We start from the raw sequence: 12992 nt of genomic DNA, 5'->3' as shown, positions 1-12992 counted from the left end.
GGATTAGGGTAAAAATATCAGTCTCAGAGCCAATCAGAGGCAGTGTAGGGGCGGGTCTTCGCAGAATGCGGGTGGGGGAAAAATAACGTGGGCGAGACAACAAATGGTCTATTGTGAAAACCTCAAGTCCGAGGCTGTCTCTTTCACATCCTCCCAAACTGAAATCCAACAAATTGTCAGGAGATTATATCGGAAACCATTATGTTAGAAATCGGTAAAATATGTGGTAGAATCATTACTGCAAAGGGCGTCTATCAAGTATCAAATATTAAATATTAGGATGCTGGCTGCAATTGACTTTGGACAGCTTCAACTTCATCTCTTGCATAGTTGCATAGTTTCACATTAAGTGAAAAAATGACCCACAAATATCTTAATAAAATTGCATATCTACAGTTGCAACGATTAGTCGATTAGTTGCCAACTGATTATTGTTTAGAGTCATTTTTTAAAGAGAAAAAAATGCAAACTCTCTCTTTCCAGCTTCTCAAATGTGAATATTTTCTGGTTTCGTTAGTCTTCTAGATAGAAATTTGTAAATATATTGAAACTACATTGGGGTTGTGGACTGTTGGTTGGGACAAAATAAGATATTTGATGACATCATCTCGAGGTTTGAGAAACAGTAGTCTGATGCGATTTTCACCATTTTTTTCTGACATTTTATGGATTAAACAACTAATGGATTAATCAAGAAAATAATCAACAGATTAATTGATAATGATTTACATCCCATGACCTAAGAACTTGGAGTTTATGGTGCTTTTAGCACCATGTCACTTGAAAAGGAGACATAAAGCAACCAGGTGAGTTCTGCATTCTCTTCAGATGCTAATAAGGGAGCAGCTTTAATTCTTCCTTTTTTAGTTTAATAATATGATTTTAGAAAAAACACTAAACCTAAATCAAACTGAAATGTTATTAACAGATTTAAAATTCCATTTCTTTGGCTTCCTGCTCATATCAGACAACAATCAATATTTCTGTCTAGACAGACACAAAAACAAATGAAAACAAGTGAATTGGAAATAAACACACACATTTCAGATAGCATAAAATATGTTTCCTTTTAGTTATTAAAAATGAATTTCATTTTCATCACAGCCAAAGTTAAGAAATGGATGAATTTCTTATTAATAAAAACATTGTCAAAATGCCTAAGACAATAAGTAAACACATTGATTTCTCATAACCATGATATGGCACAAACCCAAAGACATGAAATCTCAACATGGCAAAGCCAAACAATAAACAAATCGTCAAAACAAACAAAACAATTTACTGCTAATTTCTGCAGGCTTTGAGGCTAAGCATATGGTATGCTTATAAAGTGCTATTATGTATAATAACGATTAACAGTATTTAGGTGTTACATAATATAATCTGATGCCGAGATGATTTTCGAGAATGCTTTTAGAAGATGACTTGAATCTTTATCTGGAAAAAATAAGCCACAGTATTTATATGAATTTATATGAATAAATACTCTATCAACAGTGTATCCGATCTCCAATCTTTCAGCGATCCAAATGACAAAAGAATTAATCGACATTTGTACAAATCTGGCTACTCAAAAACAACAGTTCAGTTCCCACCGAGAGCATTAAGTGGGTCGTCAAATATGTCGCCTGAATCCGTCGGTGCACTGGTCTCCTGGGATGGTGGCGTTTTCTTTGATTTTGGGGGAGCCTTTGTCACTGGTTTTACTGTGCTTGGTGAGAAGATGTCATCTTTAAAGAACGGAGAAGTGACACAATATTTGATTAAATATGACCATTTTAGAAAAGGGTAGACCACAGGATAGACGTTATTAAAAGTGCGCATGTGTTTTATTGTTGCTTACCCATGTCATCGTCGAATATTGACTTGGTCTCTCCCTTTGTCTTGGACTTCTGTTTTGGTTTTAAAGTGTCCGTCAGGTCAGCAAAAATGTCTATGTTGTCATCAAACAAGCTGGCATCAATTGGCTTTTCTTTGCTCTTCTTTTGAACTTTAGGCACAGCTGCTACTTCATCCTGGTAAGATTCAGCCAATGAGAGAAGAAATGACACATATTCTTATGATGGCACAAATAAAACATGACAGTATTATCATCAATATAAAATAAAGTTACCTTGAAGATGTCCTGCTTTGAAAAACTACTGCTACTCTTGATTTCTTTACTACTCGTGGATGTGGGGGTCGAGTTGTTGCTCACGCCAAAGATGTCCTCATCGTCGTCGTCGTCTTCCAAAAAGGACGAGGCCTTGGCTTTCTTTGTGGTTGACTTTGGCTTGACCTTTTGGAAAAGGTCATCACCGTTGTCATCAAAAATGGATGGAAGTGTGCTTTTATCTTTGTCTTTTTTTGATGTCGCCCCGCTACTGGCTTGATGTTGTGCGGTCTTCGTAGCTTTCCTGGTGGAGGGCGTGTCCGTGACTGAGGTGGCCCCGAACAGACCGTCAGAGCCAAAAAGGTCATCCTCGTCAGAGGATGGCAGCACCTTGGCGTTGCTGCTGTCCTTATTAGAGTCTTTCTTGCCAGCATTTGTGGATACCGGCAGTGTCAGTACAGAGGGTCTGGTGGAGATTTCAGGAAGTGACGGTTGAGGAGGTGACGAGGCGGTGGTTGCAGTCGAGTTCGGTGGTGTCGGACTGGCGCGCTTCTGGCTAGACTTGTCTGGTGGAGGTAAGACTAAACTAGAAAGACTGGGGCTGGACGCAGGGGCATCTACAACCAGAGTCTCTTCTTTACTCTCCATAGATCTTTGGGCTGATTGCTGCCTTGCCGCTCTGGATTGGGGTCTTCGTTGTACAGCACCTTTAGCGCGACCCTGCACGACAGAAAACGTTCTATGAAAAAGCAACTAAAAGGATAACAGACTTAATACTCCAGAAATCAAACCCCACCTTGTGTGCGCTCTGCAATGGTGAGATCTGGACTGGGGTGTCGAAGCTCACTCCACCTTCACTATCTGTCTGGGGTCCTACAGGAGTTGTGACGGGACTGGGGCTCAGGCTGGAGCTGGACACCCCAGAAGAGGAGCTGGGAGCGATGCCAGGCAGTACACTTACTGCCCCTGGCATACTCGGGGCAGCACCAGGGAGCAATGCAGCAGGGTTGATCATCAGATTGGCCTGAATATGAGAGATGCACCATAAAAAACATTCATCAAAGCAGAAAAGACACCATGGATACTGAGCACTGACCAAAGACTATTTAAACACACTACATTAGTACATTTCTATGCTTCAAACTACACATTTACAACTATAGAAGACACTATTCATGAAGTTTCTCAGTTCCAAGCAGCAGATCATTCAGAGGAAAATGAGAAACCAGGACTATGGATGGAAATGAGGCAAGAGCAAGATGCATGTCTTGTGAAACTGAAAGAAAGAGTGAGCGAATTCTTCCAAAATCAAAACAGACAATTATCTTCATTTTGACAGTCATGCTGCTGTATCGTAGCCAAAGTTTTTAAGTTGGAATATAAAAAAGCCCAGACAGAAGAAACCTTAAAAGAGAAAACATGTAAGTGGGAATAGGAGAGTCTTTCCAATAGGAAAAAGAATGAAATATCAGAAATGAAGACTTTTGATCCAATAAAAGCAAAACAAAAAAACCCAAATTACTTGAAGTTTCCCAATCCTTGATGAGGGATCTTTAGGTTTTACAGGGCTTGGTGCAGGCTTCTGTGTGGTCAGATTACAGAAGATTCAATATTTAAGTCAATAAACCATCTAAACACATTATTGTATTACTAACAGGCAGTAAATGACTTGTAGAATAAAAACAGCTCGAACAAGCAAAAAATATTCCTGATTCAAAACCACAAGGCTGCACTGGTATGTGTGTTCATGGCTCAAAGAAACAAGCAATTCATGGTATAATTGGAGCTGCGGTATATGTTGTTGACAGTAGACTCACCTGAATCTCTGATACAGGTTCTGGACTTGCTAGTGGTGCTCTGTCATTAGGTATACTGGGCTTCTCTGCTACTTTCTGTGAATGTAAATTACAGAGAAAAAAAAACAAGAGAGATCAAACATCACCCGCTGTTAAAAAAAAAAGTGAGACTCATTTCAATTATTATTTACACACAGCTGAATATACAATGCTTGGGAAGCAGGAATCCAGCCTAATTCTGATCATTAATATAATGATTGAATTGCTACCGGAGGAAGCGTTTTGGGTTTGGTGGAGCTGAAGAGGTCATCCTCATCGTCATCTGCAAACAGACTTGGTGCTGCTGGCTTCACTGAGCTGATCTTGGAGCTCTAGAAAGCAAACAGTCATGTATCATCACCATCGAGTGACAGACGTCTGCATTTAGACACAATACTGAGAGAGAAATATACAAACAGATAAAAGCATCTTTTATACTGACTGTAGCTTTCCCTGAGGTGGCAAAGAGGTCAACGTCTGGGTCATTGTCCTTCTGCTGTGTCTGACTGAACAACAACTCCTCATCCTGGAACACACCTGTGCTCTTTGCCTGCGGCCGCTCCTCTGCAGGCTGTAAACATGACATAGAAACGCTTATTCTAATATCTTGACTGCAGGAGAATCAGTGTAACAATGAAACTAAAAAAAAAAAAAAAATCATACAAACCTTTAGCGTGTTTGTGGTTGTGGGTTTACTGGGCGTAAATATGGGATCGTTCCAATCTGATTCGTCTTCCTCCTCGTCATCAAACAGACTGACTGTGTTTGTTTTGACTTTCTCCTCCTTCTTCTCCTCCTTCTTAACATTCAGTGGTGGGCTGTCCTTAGAGAGGAAGCCGTCGTCACCGTCAGCGTCATCTAACGGGCTTTTTGTCTGCTTGCTGGCAAAAACGTCGATGCCTCCAAAAAGACTGACTGCTCCAGCAGGCTTCTTTTTACTCTCGCTGCTCTCTGGTGATGATGGGAGCGTCTCGGGGGTCTTTACTGCTGGTTTTTCCTGCTCTGAAGTCTTATCCTCTGCTGCTCTCTTAGAAACTGCAACCTCTTCTGATTTCTCTAAGAGAGAGGGGGGCTGAGAATCCACAGCAGGTTTCTGAAGAAAAAAGTTATTAAAAGAATTTGATCTCAGTGACTAAACGGCGCAATAAATTAACTATAACAGAATCTCATTATAAATATCACAGTTGTGCGACAAACTCACAGGGCCCGCTTGATTTTCCAATTTGTTTTCTCTCCACTTGAAAGAAAATTTTCTTACCCCTTGAGCTTCATAAACCTTTTTAAAAAAAAGCCTCTGAAGGGAAGCTGAAAACAAGATTGTTTTTCTTGGCCAAAGTTTTTTTATTTTCAACTTAAAAAATAAGTTAGCACACTCACTTTAGCCGCTGGGGCTGCAGCGTTTGTGTTGACAGCAGGTTTGATGCCAAAGAGGGATCCTTTATCATCATCGTCGTCTTCATCTTCAAACAAAAGAGCTACTCTCTGAGGCTTCTTCTGACTAAATGAAGAGTGACAGAGTGGCAATGTTAGATAAGAATCTTTGGCAACGCAACACTTTTAAAGTGTTTTAAACTTAAAAAAAGTGTATTTCATCAGCTTAGTATGAGTAAAGTCTTTTAATACCTTGACTCTTTTGTTGGAGCAAACAGGTCATCATCGTCATCATCAAAAAGGCTGCTTTTTTGAGATGTTTTGGCACTGGGGAGACTGGAGGGGGCGCTGGCACTGGGCTTCATCCCCCCTGTCTTGGTCTCCTGCTTCGCTGCACCACTTTTGGAATTTATCCACTGGTCCTGTCGTTTCACACAGTCACAAAAATAATGCATCATATTGCACTTTAATTTAATACTGATAAGCAGCAGTAAAATTTTTGTTTATCTCTTCACATACCTCATCATCGCTGAAGAGGGAGCTGGACAGAGCCTTACTAGGCTGCGGGGTGGACGCTTTAGCTTGACTAGCTTTTGGTTTTGATTTAGCTGCAGATGCAAACAGATCCTGCAAGATGATGGACAAGATTACTGAAATGTACTCACTGCAAAACATGCTTAACCTATCAGTTTTGGATGTGCATGAAAAAAAAAGATGTTATGTTTTTCACCTCTTCTTCCTCATCATCAAATAACGTCAGAGAGGCTTTGCCCATTTTGCCCTGGCTTGTAGGTTCAGGCTTAGACTGGCTCTTAGGGATGGTTGGGAACACCTGTAGAAGGCAAATACATGTATAGTGTTATTAAAATATATACAGTACCAGTCAAAACTTCACATTATTACTTTATTTCCAGTGAACCTCGAGATCCTTACTTGTGTGTCCTCATCATCAGAGAAGAGGCCTCTGGTCTGTGGTTTCTGAGTCTGTTTGACAGCAGCTTTCCCCATATCTGGAGCAGGCCCATTCTAAAATCGCACATAATGAAGATGAAAAATTAATATGAATAGATTGATATTTTAGTCCTGAAAGAAAATACTAGTAAAGCATAAGAGAAATAAACTCAGTAAACGCCAGCAGTGAATTTGGCCTTTTCTCAGACTGCACTCAAATATGGCACTCTGAGCCAACACTCATTTAATGACTGTGACTCAAGTTCTGTTCTTTTAACGGCATCCATGCCAGATAAAAGCCGTCGGGAGTCGGGAGTCGTGATAAGAACAGGCATGACCTCAAAACAAGAAATAATAGGAGGCAATGAAAAACTTTTGACAATTTAGGCTAGACAGCCAACAAACACTGAGGCAATTGAAGCCCAATGGAGCCCATTTTGGTTGAAAATAGGCCATTTTGCTTGTGAAAACACACCAAATTTGATTTTGTCAGGAGAATATTGTTAGACAATGATCTATTCAGACCTCCTCAGATTTCTCTGACTCCTCGCTGGTAGATGGTTGACGTTTTTTCAGGCCCTCAGTGAGTAAGCTTTTAGTCCCAGGACCAAACATGGAGATGGCCCCAGCTGGCATCTAAGCAATGAATGAATGAATGAATGAATGAATGAATGGATGAATGGATGAATGAATGAATGGATGAATGGATGAATGATCATTAGCATAGGAACTCTTATACAGATGACCACAAAGCACAACAAAGTCATAACTACATAAATGTGATTCACACAACTACTAATGTGATGAAAGCTTATTCAAACTATTCTTGAGGGGAAGCTTTTGTCAAGCATTTTTTATTCAGCAACAGTCACACCCTTGTATGTTGATCTTTACCTTTTTCTCAGGTGGTTTGATCTGCTCTTCTACTACCTCCTTCTTGATCTGAGCTGGAGTTGGTGCACTGTACTTTTCACTGAATATGTCACCATCGTCATCGTCTTCATCGAAAAGGTCAATAGCCTTTTTGGGTTTGGGTTTTTCCTGTCCAGCTGCAAAAACAAAACAAAAAAAAAGCATCCCTATCTGATCTTGGACTGAAGCACAGAAGCACCCGTTCCCACGCACTTACCAGAATCTGACTTGTTCAGGCTTTTACCGCTGAAGAAGTCATCATCATCATCCTCATCATCAAACAGCCCACCTCCTCCTGGGACCTGTTTAGAGGTGGCAGGGGTTTTGGTAGCCGGAGCCCCGTTTTCTTTGCTCTCCACTGAATCAGAGTCGTTCCCTGAACTAAACAGGCTGTTATCTGTTGGGAGAAAGTGACTTGGTTGGATTGAGGATGATGAAGCACAAGAGGAAGTGATACAAGATGGCATATAAGTAAACCGCTACTACCTGGGAATATTGAAACAGCACCCGCTGGAATTTTCTTTCCAGGTTTGCCAGATTCTTGGAAGGAAAATAAGAGAAACAAAAACAATCCACACATTAAAATATTACTGGAGGCAAATGGGAAGCGAATGAATGATCATTGTTTTGTAGGTGTAGGTGTTTTTTGCACATATTCGTCTATAAAGAGTGTCTTACCTGCAGTTTGAGCTGTGCTTTTCACGCTTTCATTCAAAGACTTTTTCTCTTCAGACACAGGAGGTTTCGGTGCCTCAGAGAAAAGATCACCCTGAAAGGCAAAACATTACACAGCACAAATCAAATTCTGGCTGCAAGCCACAGTTTCTGTGATGTGGAACTGGACTGACTCAGAGGGAAAATCCTTTAGTTTAAAATACCTCATCATCGTCATCAAACAGGCCTTTCCCTCCACTGAAGAGGCCACTTTTCCCTCCAAACGGGGAGAAGTCGTCATCATCCATCGCTGGTGGCTTAAACATGTCATCGCTGTCATCTTCAGCAGCTGCTACAATGAACATAAACAGAACTGAGCAACATTGTGGAAATAATGGGTCTGCCATGGAAAACACGAATGCAAAATTAAAACAGAAACAAAAAACATGACGATGAATGAAAGTCCTACCCTCTGGCTTTGCAGGCTTTGGTTCTTTTCTGCCTTTACTTTTCTTCTTAGATGTCAATGCTTTCAAGACATGACATGGTAGAAAGAAAATACTCATAAGCATGCACATGCGGTGATGGCATTCATCACTGAAATGCCTTCGATGTAAAGGTCAAGTACAGACTTTGATGCTGACTTTTATTTAAATTAAATATGAAGAGTGGCAGGGACAAAAGATTTTACGAAAATTCAAAGTGAGACGGTTTACATCCAGCTGGTTGGTGATGAATGTGACTTACATGCTCGATCTCCCTCTGGCTTGTTAACCGGTTCACCTTTGATTCGGGCTGCAAGCTCGTCAGCAAAGGACGACGGGCCTGTGGTCTGAATGTGATATGAAAACAACCAGAGAGGAAGTACGTCATACACACAACATACATCAGTTTTCCCCCCCGAGGTAGCCAAGCAACAGATCTGAATGATTTCAGACTCAAATTACAAATAAGCCACTGACAAAAGGTATCTCGAAACTCCTCTGGTTATCTATTCCTTTTCTACAGGCGTACCTTTGTGTCGTCATCATCATCCTTGTCTGAATCTCCAAATATGTCAGAATCCTCATCCTCCTCTTCTTCATCATCCTCATAACTCAACATGGATGACTTCTAGGAGAGTGTGGGAGTGTGGAAAATTATAAAGTTATTCAGTTTAAATGTAACCTTTGATGTGTTTGGCAGGCAGCTTACCTTCTTGATATTATTGTGACCGTCATCGTCCTGGTTAAAGTCGTCATCTGAATGCTGTTAAATAAATAAATACCATGAGGTTTTAAATGTTCCTGTGCAACATGCAATATTAAAAAGCTGGAAAAATACAGTGAAAGAAAACCCCCTGAAAAAAAGGTCTTACAACTGCTTCTTGGCCATCTTCGCTCTCGATTACACTGTCTCTGTCACTGTCTACTGACATTTCTGCAAAAAGAATTAAAAAAGTGTAATGTAACAGTGCTAATGAATGTATGGTGCCTTCAGAGACTGCCATGAGTATATTACCATCACTAGAGAGGTCACCAAGTCCAACATCATCTTGTTCCATGAAGGCCTGGGAACCAATTAGATATGGAAGGGGCCTGTCCACATAAAGATCCTAAAAAAGACAAAGACAGGCACAATGGTTAACACACACTATTCCTGATGAAAGATGGTGTATGTCATAGACATACATTTCTAAAACAATCGCTTTATTAGTAAGAAAATGAATAGATAAAAATGTTGATGATGCAAATACACAGAAGTGTATCTCCATGACTGTCTCAAGATTAACAGCACACCTTAGGCTCCAGGATTGCCTCCACTCTGTCTGTGACCTCCTCGTCCTCTGAGTCAGAGTTTCCTGCTTTGATGTCCAGGTGCTCAAAGGCCGATTCAAGCACTCTCAAACCGTAATTCACTGCTTCCTGCATCTTGGGGATAAGCTCTGCCTCTTTCTGCTCGCGAGTCTTCTCCTTAACAGAAAACATTGATGACAGTCACACAGGCGATACAAGACAAGAAAGTGATGTGTGTCGAGTACTGTGGCCACATGATCCTTGACTTAATAATACCAAAAGGCATTTTTCACTATTATACTGGTTGGTCAGTGTTGTTCTCTGTGCCAGACAATGTTGGGAGAAACATTTACCTGTTCAGGCTGCTTCTCCAAAGCTTCAGCCTTGGGAATAGTCTCCTCTACCTCTTCATCATACACTCTCTGTGACAGGGACAAAGTAAAACTAAATTTTTACTTCAAAAGTACACAAATAAGTAGAATGAATTGTCGCAGTTACAGTAAACAAGTAGAGCAAGAAAGTAAACCACATAAAAGTTGAAATGATATACGTTACATTTTCAATAAACTGTGTGTTGGAAAGCATGAGGAAGTCATTAAAGACAGAGTGCAAGCAGCTGTCTGTGGCTTTGGTGTCACGGATCAGACTGTCCAGCTGCTTTTCAATCTCATGTGTCTTTGACAGCATCTTCTGGGAAAAGTCTTGAAGGAACAGGAAGAGCTGTGGTGTAAAAAAAAAAAAAAAAAAACCCCACCCACAATAGTTATGAAGACAGCAGGGACACTTTCATTTTAAAGCAGAACACGTTTCACAATCCCCTTCAACCACTCAGATTTCTTAAGCATTTCTGACACCTTTCTCTCACTATTTAAGTAACGGTGATGATGAATTACTGTTTTAATTTCGGACTTACCCCTGAGTCTGCTGCCAAAGACCAGTTGGTGCTGCTCTGCCGCATCTCTTCAAGACTCCAGGGTCTCTCCCAAATCTGAGCGTCTTTCCCCAAGTGTTCACTCCTGCTTGGGCCATTTGCCATTCCATCCGGCAACCCACTCATCTGCAATCGGATGGCTTGTTGTCATTAATCCAATTTTAATAATTCAGACAGGCTTTTAAAACACTTGTCATTAATAAATTATGAAGGGAAGATAATTCAACCTAAAAAAAGAATTATTATTTTAACTTCTGTAATAATGTAGCCCACATATCTGTTTTAATTTGTATTTGATCATGTCAACTGAGGACAAATCCTGGAGCTGCTTCATATATACAGTACCAAATGTTCGGACACTTTCTCATTCAAGGGAATGCAGCAACTCTCTTGACATTGTGACTGTACCGAAGGACATATTACTGGCATATAGTTGCAATATCTGTTAGGTCCTCTACATTTATCTGCCCCAAAAACTTCCCAAAAAAAAATATTGAATCGCTACATTGAGAACATCCTAACACAACCTGCATCTAAATCTAACACAAGTAGTTAGAAACCCAGAACATAAGATCAGTGGCAGAAGGACTGTGGTTATCCTCAGGGCCAAATAAATCATACTTGATGCCTCCCGTCAACTGAACAGCCAGAATGAACTGCTGCCCTCTGATCAAAGGTTTAAAACACCCCCCTGTAAAAACAAACCCAAGCTCTGTGATCATTTATCCAAACTTTTGGGCATGTGTGATGAGTTCATGTTATGTCGGTGTTGTTGTTGTCATTGTGAATTTCATTGCTTCTAACTAAGATTGCAAAGGATGCAAAGAATACCACATTATTCCTCCTAAAAACTAATGTAAAATGGGTATAAAATCTCAAAACTTCTGAGCCAGAGAGGTAGGCTCGATGCAAGAGACCAGGTCAAAAACTGACTCATCTCATGATAAATTCAAAGTGTTAAATCTCTAAATTCATGCTCATAGGGACACAGTGTGTGTGTATAGATATTGTCTTTGCTTTCTAGACTCACTGAAACAAGGTACCACATAATAAATTCAATTTTAACTTGTGTATCTTCCCTTGAACTAGTGTGGTGTCACTGCTAAACTCGCGTTACAACAAGCTAGTTTCGGCAATGGCAATAACGCTAGACATTTGCGGAAGACAACATGAGTTCATATAAAGCTGCCTAAATGTTATTTCCCCCTACTAGCTTTCACATTGAAACAGACTTGCTGCTGCAGGAGAAAGCGGGGACTGTTTGGCTAGCAGCTAGCTCAACTTAGCTAGCCAACATCAACGTCAGCTACAGCAGTTCCAAAGCGACACAGAAGTCACATATATCCACCCAAATTTAAGCGCCCTCATGCTTACCTTGAACACCTCCGGTCAATTGCAGTCAGCGACGGCCAAGTTTGGTCAGAAACGACGTAAAAAAATAAGATCGATTATGCTAAATTTGGCCTTTCCCTCATTGGTCTTCTGACAGGTCAGCCATGTTCTGTCTGCAGACAGTCACCTGACTACCGTTGCCTAGCAACCCCAGGGAAAGTGGGGCGGAGTGGAACAAATCAATGCGAAGAAGCAAAGAGACGCTTTTACGCTCAAACTAAACTGCTGCTGCCGTGACGAAGAGTCGAGTTCATCTCAGTTTTTGTCGGTGATTACCTGTGACTGTCACACATACCCATCTAAGTAATTTAAGATCCATTTTCACTCATTTTAATCCATTTAAAACCACTTGAGTTCTCACTACTATTCACACGTACAGCAACAGAAGCCCACTGTATATTTCTTACTTAACTTACCCCTTCGCTTCACTCCCTCATTCTTGTGACATTTCTGTCATTTTGTCCGGAAAATTTTAAAAATTCAAGAGTTTTTGTTTGTTTTCTAGTTATTGGTTCTCACTAGCTGTTGGCTCTATCAACCATATTTTCATCATAGAAGCTTATTTGTATCATTCTGACACGTCTGCCCTCCATTATTTACTTTATTTCACTAATGTATAACAGACGAGTGCTCAGAGTGAGCTCAATAACTACAGAGATTGAACACTTCTGAATATTGTGAATATAATCTCTGAAGGAATTTTTAAGAAAAAAAGTTTTAGCATTGTGTGTTCAAGGCAAATTTCCCTGTGGGACAATAAAGTCTTAAATGCAGAAGACAAGTATCTGACATAAACCTAAATGTCATTTTGAGGCTCTTCAGCAGAAATACTATTATGTTTCAAAAATTTTAAATGTCCTCTGGCTGTGTATCACATCACATCCGTACACCATTGAATCCAGTAAGTCTGGACCATAATTACCATGAAGAATGAACACCCACACTTGATACAAACCCACTGAAGTCCATAACTAACATTTCACATTTCCTTGGATTCATGTTCTCATGTCTGAAAATCAGCTCAAACCACATGATGGTTACAAGGAGTACAATTAATCAGTAGTGATTTTATGAGGAAT

The 12992-nt window shown here is 40.3% G+C and overlaps 1 protein-coding gene across 3 annotated transcripts; it reads right to left on the bottom strand.

The window, feature by feature from the left end:
• Positions 1-818: 818 nt before the first annotated feature.
• Positions 819-12053, bottom strand: washc2c (WASH complex subunit 2C). 3 transcript variants are annotated; one of them, XM_067610112.1, is made up of 31 exons: positions 11896-12053; positions 10504-10647; positions 10146-10310; positions 9944-10012; positions 9594-9767; positions 9316-9409; positions 9173-9234; positions 9010-9063; positions 8830-8928; positions 8563-8647; positions 8285-8344; positions 8040-8167; positions 7840-7930; positions 7648-7701; positions 7379-7558; positions 7144-7298; positions 6775-6885; positions 6232-6324; positions 6029-6130; positions 5818-5925; positions 5551-5720; positions 5305-5425; positions 4595-5020; positions 4370-4498; positions 4158-4259; positions 3910-3984; positions 3615-3674; positions 2889-3116; positions 2114-2812; positions 1844-2015; positions 819-1730 (listed from the first exon to the last, which is right to left on the bottom strand). In XM_067610112.1, exons 2-31 carry the CDS (start codon positions 10645-10647, stop codon positions 1585-1587), a joined length of 4356 nt encoding a protein of 1451 aa, XP_067466213.1. In that variant the 5' UTR covers positions 11896-12053; the 3' UTR covers positions 819-1584. The 3 variants fall into 3 exon arrangements, with proteins under 3 accessions (XP_067466213.1, XP_067466214.1, XP_067466215.1); XM_067610113.1 differs by having other exon boundaries at positions 8040-8164; XM_067610114.1 differs by lacking the exon at positions 3615-3674.
• Between the last annotated feature and the right edge of the window lie 939 nt (positions 12054-12992).

The sequence above is a fragment of the Thunnus thynnus genome, chromosome 14, assembly GCF_963924715.1.
Source record: "Thunnus thynnus chromosome 14, fThuThy2.1, whole genome shotgun sequence".
Lineage (NCBI taxonomy): Eukaryota > Metazoa > Chordata > Actinopteri > Scombriformes > Scombridae > Thunnus > Thunnus thynnus.
The sequence above is the reverse complement of the archived record's forward strand: the minus strand, read 5'-3'. Positions and strand labels throughout refer to the sequence as shown.

Excerpts from the sequence above, each read along its gene's own strand:
- washc2c (XM_067610112.1), bottom strand. The coding sequence starts at position 10,647 with ATGAGTGGGTTGCCGGATGGAATGGCAAATGGCCCAAGCAGGAGTGAA. Across the intron at positions 10,311-10,503 it reads CTTTGGCAGCAGACTCAGGG|CTCTTCCTGTTCCTTCAAGA; the intron begins GTAAGTCCGAAA and ends TTTACACCACAG. Across the intron at positions 8,648-8,829 it reads ATGATGATGACGACACAAAG|ACCACAGGCCCGTCGTCCTT; the intron begins GTACGCCTGTAG and ends TATCACATTCAG.